The 8,385-nt window shown below is 34.9% G+C and overlaps 1 protein-coding gene across 2 annotated transcripts; it reads left to right on the top strand.

The window, feature by feature from the left end:
* Positions 1–600: 600 nt before the first annotated feature.
* Positions 601–7,345, top strand: LOC111983218 (deSI-like protein At4g17486). 2 transcript variants are annotated; one of them, XM_065762572.1, is made up of 5 exons: positions 601–636; positions 756–1,026; positions 4,891–5,178; positions 5,538–5,624; positions 6,845–7,345. In XM_065762572.1, the coding sequence occupies exons 2-5, from the start codon at positions 861–863 to the stop codon at positions 6,985–6,987; spliced, it is 684 nt and encodes a 227-aa protein (XP_065618644.1). In that variant the 5' UTR covers positions 601–636; positions 756–860; the 3' UTR covers positions 6,988–7,345. The 2 variants fall into 2 exon arrangements, with proteins under 2 accessions (XP_065618644.1, XP_065618646.1); XM_065762574.1 differs by lacking the exon at positions 601–636 and having other exon boundaries at positions 678–1,026; positions 5,544–5,624.
* The last annotated feature ends 1,040 nt before the right edge of the window (positions 7,346–8,385 follow it).

Below are 8,385 nucleotides of genomic sequence, written 5' to 3'. Positions count from 1 at the left end.
ATTAAAAATTAAAAATCAACTAAAAAAAAATCATGTCTAGTTAAACAAAGAAAAAAAAAAGAAGAAAAAAAAAAAGAAGAACAACAAGAAGAAGAACAAGAAGGCAACATCTAGCCCAGGAAAGGAAAAAAAAAAAATAGAGGCAACGTCCCTAAGACAGCACCCAAAAAAAAAAATTAAAAAAAAAAAGAAAGAAAGATGGAATTGGATGAATTGCCCATGTGCAATTGCACATGGACATTTTTGTTTATTAAGTAGCCTCATTTTCTCCTTTAAACTTTTTCTCCAATTTGGGGAGAAAACGTTTTAGCGAGCCTAGGAAAAAAACACCTGGGCCCCACCATTTATTTTCCTTCCTCTCCACCCAATTAAACACACCCCAAAAATTTTTTCTTCTCATTTTTTCTCCAAAGTTTTCCATCCACCTTATTTCACCTCCAAACAAACACACCCTAAGGTTGGACATGGCCTTAAGTTAGACCATTAGACGAAAGCACATAAATTTTTTTTTTTTTTTTTTAACACTACTTGTTTAGGTTTTTTTTTTTTTTTACCCTTTGATACCTTTTTTGTTTATTTTTTTTTCCCCAAAAAGAAACTATAGCTTTCTTCTTAAATTGGCGTGCCAGATATTGAGTTAGAACTTCCACTCTTCTCTCTTCTACAATTTCGTTGCTTTCTCAGCAGCCAAATACATCTTTAGGGTTTCTCTTAACTCTGTAACTTTTTGTTGTTGTTGTTGTTTGGTTTTATAGGGTGTTTGAATTGGTGTTGAAGATGATGAGCTTGTGAGTGTGTAAATATTGTATACATATGTATGCAAAAATTGGGCGTTGAGGGAGTGGCAATTTGGCAAAAAAATGAGGCTGTTCCCGTTGAGCTCTAGCTCGAGCTCAAGCAGGGAAAAGGATGAGAGCGATGAAACCAAAAACCAGGCGTTTTTGTACCTCAATGTCTATGATCTCACTCCCATTAACAACTACCTTTACTGGTTCGGCCTCGGGATCTTCCATTCCGGTATCGAAGGTATATGAATTTCCAACCCATTACATTGTGTTGCTTAGCTTCTTACTTATTTGAAGTGAGCTGTAAATGAATTAAACTTATTATGAACAGCTCGAGCTCAGCTTGAGAAAAAGGCTTGTTTAGCCCAATTTTAGGATCGGCTATTAACGAGCCAAGCTCATACATTATAATGTGTTCGTGAACAGGCTGGTGAACATGATGATTGATTTAACCGTATATAATAGTAACATGATGATCGATTTAACTGTATATAATAATATTATATTTTCATATGTATACCTGTCTAAAAATATACTTATATAGACTTGAGATTGAATTGTGTAAATTTGTAAATAGGTTCATATGATATCAAATTACTATTTGTAGTTTGTTGATAATATAAACAATCTATTCGTAGTAAAAATTCATAGATTTTGGAAGGGTAACAAAATTTTTGTCAAGTTTTGACTTTGTTTGGGAAGTTAATCAAGTAGCTCGTAAACAAGCTCAAACTTGTTCAACAAGGAAATGAACCAAACTTGAATATGTAATCTTGTTTGGTAATAAGCTCAAGTTCGGCTCGTGTTCAAAATAAAACAAATGAACAAGCCTGAACTTTTAATACTTGGCTTGTTTATAGCCTTAGTTATTTCAAACTTCAATGCTGCAAAAATTGCAAATAGATAATTATGGGATTGTATGACAAGGTCACAATGTTATTGCCATTACGTTTCCTTGTCTTATGCTGTAATAGTTATGAATATGCTATAAAAAGCTGTATTCTGCAAAATGATTGCACTAGAAATAGAAACAACTGCTTCAAATGGTGAGTGGAAGATATCATGCTTTATAATTGGTTAACTTTGGATAAATCTTGAAGCTTCATGTTTGCATTGCTATGCACAACTTTTGCCAGCTATGATTAAAAGCATGTGTTAGGACTAATGTAGAATGGCTGTTCTAGGCATTTCCCTACAAGTGTGATTATCAAAAATCTAGCAAATAAGATGTTGTCTATCGTTTCTTGTTTTCATTCCTAAATTTGTTTTAGCTTATTATATTCTATTAAGTTAGTCTTTTGGTGGATTCATGGGTAATTTAAGGTTATTTTTTAATGTAAAATGTAAATGTAGTAGGCTAATCTTGTCCTAGCTTAAGGTTATTGGCTAGCATTGTTAAGTTTATTTTTGATCTCTGCCTGACCTGAATGAAGTTGTTCTGCTCTATTGATTGCTGTTACTCTCGGACCAACAACTTTAACCAATTTTACTAAGTCAAGTGCATGCTTTGGAACCTTCTTGTAGAAAATAGAGAATGGTGAGAATCCAATAGAACTTTGGACAACACTATAGGGGACTTCATGTTACATTGAAAAAAAAAAAAAAAAAAAAAAAACTAACGTTGGGATAGGAGAGGGGCACTTAACTCCTCACTTCTCAATACAGGACTTCCCTAACCCCAACAAACACCAACATCATCTCCAACAACTTCCCTTCTTGCATGTTTTTGNTTAGGTTCCTTGATTCGTCCTCGGGCACCGTGCACAAATCAAGGGGGGGCTAATGTACGGTACCAGGCTCCTAGGACCATCTGGACCTTGGGCCCAAATTGAAATGCTCAGGCATTTTATTTGGTAGAGAGAATATCTAACCAAAGTTGAGAGGAACAGTCAATTATACTTTTGTTATTTATTTTTAGCAAAAACATCAATTTGGTCCATACATTTTGGTACAATCAATTTGGTCTATGTTATTTTAAATTTGCAGTCAATTCAATTCTTATTGTCAATTCACTATGGACATAAATTAATGGTAAAGATCAAATTGACTACAGTATTTTCAAATTGTTCTGAAACAACATTCTAGGATTGGCTCTTTAGCTTCAAACCATTCTAATCAAAGTGTTTAGGGGAAATGGTTCAAGTAGCGTGATTAGTATCATATTGTAATTATCTCTAAAAAAAAGGGTTGGTGATAATTAAAAAAAAAAAAAAAAAAAAAAAAAAAACTAACGTTGGGATAGGAGAGGGGCACTTAACTCCTCACTTCTCAATACAGGACTTCCCTAACCCCAACAAACACCAACATCATCTCCAACAACTTCCCTTCTTGCATGTTTTTGATTTGCTGTTCCTCCACACAAGATCTTTTTTCTTATTTCATTTCCAATGAAGAGCGATAATGACCAACTCAATAATATGACAATCATGATTGTCGCTCCTCAAAGTATTGTGAGAATCCAATTTCCAATCCCCATGTCCTCACTTCAATGACAATGGTAGGGTTTCTCCTCTCTTCTCCAAGTTCTCATTGTTCTTGTCAGTTTGATTTTAATTTTCTCCATTTGAATCAATTGGTTAGTGCTCTTAGTTCATGGTGCTCTGTATTTTGGGAATTTGATTTGTACTGCTATGCTCTCCTAGTTTCCTATGTTTGGTCTTTATTTTTGGGTGATGGAGTAGTTGAATTTTCTGTTATTATTATTACAAATTTTTGTGCTTGGAGATAGTATCATATCTTGTTCTTGTGGAAAAGAGAGAAATGAATGTGGTTTTTTGAAAATTTGCATTTACCAGCAGGGTGGGTAGGGCAGGCCACAACATGGTGGGATGGGTTTTTAAAAATCCTTGCATGCCAGGGTGCCAGGGATGGAAAACCCTGTTGCCACTTGATGTGGGATAGGGCATGGGGCCTTTTGAGTGGGGTTGGGCGGGGAATGGGATCACCCAAAAAACCTGCCCATTGCCATCCCTGGCTGAAAGGGCTTGTACTCCCTTGATCTTCATGGATATGCTAGTTGTACTTGCCCTCATTGTTCACTGTACTAGATTGCTGAACAGCTATGATACCACTTAACGCAAACAGAAACGCAATAGGCTCTTGTTCTACCTTAATGAACCTCTTTAATATTCAAGAATAAGAAATCTATAATCAAACAAAAATTTTAGAATCAGAGAAATATTGTATTCCACTATGATTAAACTAGTTTGGGAACTCTTCTTGACAGCTTTTCTTTAAAAAAAAAAAATATAAGTAAAAAAAAATATAATATTCCAACTAATTCACTGAAAGACTAATATTAATGAAATTAAATATTTAAAAAAAAAAAGAACTAAATCTAGGCATGAAAGTAAGGGTCAATGGAATGAACATTATGACTGCATGCCGTTTGCGTAGATTTTTTATGATCATACTTTTCGACAAATTCCAAGGAAACTTGTTCTACGTCACTTATTGGTTGCATCTGGCTAGATACACGATTCATGTCTATATAGATATTAAATGAAAAATTCAAGATTGATAAACTCAAATCTGCAACAACAAAAGTGAGTTAGATTATATGCATCTTCTACTTTAAATTTTTTGAAAATTTGCATGAATTACTGTTGTTGAGCATCAACCCATTTGATTTGAGTCTAACTGGTGCAGTTTTTTTTCAGTGGTTCTTTAGTGGATAATTATGTCAACAAACTTACTTGTACCATGCGCTAATTCTTTTTTTGGGGATATTATAGGCACATATGCATACATGGTATTTCATTCTACCAAAATACTTCGTTCAACTGGTTATGCTTGGACTTATTTCATTGTTGGATCTTTTCCTGACAAATGTCATGCACTAAATAGCTGTAGTAGTTATAATATAAATGACCTCTTTTCTAGGAAAGTGTATATTCCTGCTTCAGTTGATCAATTCTCTGCCATTTGTGACTTACAGGCAGGTATCCTATAAGATCACTCATGTATGAGGGGTTTTTGATCTTAGGATATTATCAAATGATATTGTATATGGGTAGTTGTTGAGGATTCTAGGTGTGAAGCTTTTGTATTTTCAATTCTATGGTGTGCCAACCATAAAAAGTTGTCTCTGAAATTTGATGGACAGTGCACGGTTTGGAGTATGGCTTTGGAGCACATGAGTACTCTTCCAGTGGGGTGTTTGAGGTGGAACCAAAAAGTTGCCCTGGCTTCATCTTCAGACGGTCAGTGTTGTTGGGCAGCACTGATATGTCTCGTTCAGAGTTCCGGTCATTCATGGAGCACCTTTCTGCAAAATATCACGGGGACACCTATCATTTGATTGCCAAGAACTGCAACCACTTCACAGATGAAGTTTCTCTGCAGCTAACCGGAAAGTCTATACCAGGATGGGTTAATCGGCTTGCCCGATTAGGTAAGAGATCTCTCTGCCTACGTATTTACATTACTGAGAATCTACCTTGAAGTTCACCATAGCTTCTAGACTATGCGTATGAACATAGTTCCACATTTACCTGGTCATATGATTAAACACATGATCAATCACTATTTTTCCATTATGTCATACTATATTATTTCTATATTATCAGCTACTTCAGATCTCTCCAGGGTACATATATTTTTGGCAGTTTCACACCTTTGGGTAGATTGGTTATGTAGGGTTTTCAAAGGGTGTGAGCATAAGAGCTGCTTACAATTATTGGTACTGCAAATGGATATTTTGGCCAACATATGACTGGCTTTTCCTTAATCTGATTGTATATCTGGTTGAAGTTTCAGGTTCTTTCTGCAATTGTCTTCTGCCTGAAAGCATCCAAGTTACAGCAGTGAGACATCTTCCCGATCATCCTGTATATTCTGGTAAGTCTATTTAGACAACCATTTTTGCAAGACTAATTACCTCAGATGCTTGAAAGTATTTTCTTCATGAAAGAATATTACTGTCATTGGGTATCCAAAAAAACAAAATCTGGTATAACAGAGTCACTGTGTGTAATTGATTAACCGTATATTTCTATATGTTATGTGTTCATTTTGTCGAAAAATGGAAATGAAAGGTAGATGTTCTTTTTAATCCTTTATGTTTTTTTAATGTGTAAAATATGAGGTGAAAAGGTTAGTTAAATCATTGATATTCCCCAGGATTGCATGCTTAATTAGCATTGGTTGAACTTTATCAAGTTACAAAAAGATGGTTAAGTTATGGATCGATAATTCATAAAGATGAAGATATTGAAGAATATGTGAACCCTAGGATAAGAGAGAGGTGGATGAAGTGGAGACGTGCATCAAGAGTATTGTTTGACCATAGAATATCTATAAATTTAAAGAAAATTTTAAAGACTTCTATAAGACTAGCTATGATCTATTGTACTGAATATTGGGCTGTTAAGCACAACGTATTTATAAAATAAGTGTAGTTCAAATGAGAATTTTAAGATGGATAAGTGTAGAAGGAAAGATATGATTAGAAATGAGGAAATTGAAAAATTGGGGTGACCCCTGTTGATGAAAAGATGAGGGAGAGTCGCTTGAAATGGTTCGATTGTGTTCAGAGGAGAGCAATTATTGCACCAATAAGAAAGAGTGAGTTGTTCAAGTTGAGGGAATTAAAAAAGGTAGAGGAAGACCAAGAATAATATTAATAATAGTAGTAAAAAAAGGTATGTCAATGCATGAAGTACTAAAAAGTATGACTTCGGATAGAATAGAATAGAATGGCGAAATAGAATAAATGTGACCTAGTCTAAGTCGCTAACTAGATCCATAGTTGATCCAAAACATACGGGTAAGGCTTGGGTGTTGTTTCTTTAAATTTTGAACTCTGGATTGTTAGGATATCCAGTGAAAATGATTTTTTAGGCACTAAGAAGTTAGAAGCTGGAACCATCCAATCCCTGCAGTTGCATCTATAATTAGTTATCTGGAGTCCCCGTCTAAGAAGTTCTAGGAATGTCTTGACAGTGACTGCTTAATTGTTCAGCAGAAAGCACTAAATTCAGAGTTTTGATTTTCCTATTACATGTGTTAGTGTTGAGGTCTCTCTCTCTCCATTGATCAAAAATATTATGTCAATACAGATGATGATGGGTCAGAATCGGTTGTATCATCTGCATCAGTAGAGAGTGAAGGGGAGCAAAATCATCATCTCCTGACCACACCAAATGGCGATGTGGCTTTTCTTAAGGAAAAACCCGTGAGGCTAGCAAGGGAGCTCATGTGATTCTTTCCTCCAATTCCAGTTATAATTCTTTTGTCTCTTGGGTCTGTCTGTTGGTTGTTCTAGTAATGTATGAGCACAGTTGTATCAGTGAACATGTTTCAAGTAAATTTTTCTAAAATTTTAATATATGTTTCCTGGTACAATATTGATGCCAAAAAGTTGTATGTGGCCAGTATTGTTTTGAAATTTATGATTATGCTTCAGATATTCCTATAACTGCATTAGAAGTTCGCATATTAGCATGTTAGTAATTCTTAAATGTAAGGGCTCTTGTATTTGCTATTAAACTCAAAAGAAATACTCTCAAATTTAATGAGTATTGCAGATCCCAGAAATATGTTATTAAGGTTTTTGTTTATTTTTTGTTTTCCTTTATTTTTACATTGAAATACAGAGAAAATTACCTATTGTTATTATGTACGAATTTACAGGTCTAAGTTTTAAATTTTTTGCTGAGAATATTTGGTATGTGACTGAAATATTTTACAAAGTAGTATGTTTTTGCCAAATTTTTATTTATTTATTTATCTCTCTTTCCCACATTTCTTTGATTCTAGAGTCTTATGATCAAAGAAAAAAGTTTGTAAAATTGCGTTCTCTTTACTTCAAGACAAGATGTGGGTTCCAGTTAAGGAAAATGTTAATGATATATGTGCTTATATTCCAAAAAAATTAGTCAAGTTACAACCAAATTTTGTTGGAATTGTCCATTCGATGACATCCAGGCTGTGGGCTAACTGGACTTGGCAGATACGCTGTGAACTTGGAGACACCACCCATACATAGAACTAAAGAGTAAAGACACCTTATCACAACACAATCTAGTTCACACAATCCGAACTATCACAATTCATGTGTTGGGTTACACCCAATGTGGGACTCAAGTCACTGAACACGAATGCACAATGCCCATTTATGGAACTCACTTCACATAATTTGGGGTATCATAAGTTAACTAAATTGGTAAAATTTCTAGCGTTTTCTCATTTATGGAACCCATTCCACATAATTTGGGGTATCATAAGTTAATTAAATTGGTAAAATCTCTAGGGCATTAGGCAGGTATGGGCGTATGGCTGGGCATATAGGAATTGATTGCTAGAATATGTAGTCAGCCCACCTCGTTTGTCATGATCTTTTTGCTCATAGGTTCAGTTCACTCGTCCATCTCACATGGTGTCGCCACTCCCGTAGTGGGTAATGGCCCAAGAAGCTCCGCCTGCAAGGTTGTACTGCTTTGGATCACCCTCTGATAAGTAGTGCCAATAGCTTCACTTGAGTCCTTGTCATGAAGCCCTCATCAGGATTTCAATCTTCTAAGATATGGAAGCCCATAGATGCATTGGTTTGGTTTGGTTAGGTTATAAGAGAGTTCATTCTTCATTTTTTTTTTTTTTT

This window comes from Quercus suber, unplaced genomic scaffold, assembly GCF_002906115.3.
Source record: "Quercus suber isolate HL8 unplaced genomic scaffold, Cork oak 2.0 scaffold_464, whole genome shotgun sequence".
In the NCBI taxonomy this organism is placed as follows: Eukaryota; Viridiplantae; Streptophyta; class Magnoliopsida; order Fagales; family Fagaceae; genus Quercus; species Quercus suber.
The sequence above is the reverse complement of the archived record's forward strand: the minus strand, read 5'-3'. Positions and strand labels throughout refer to the sequence as shown.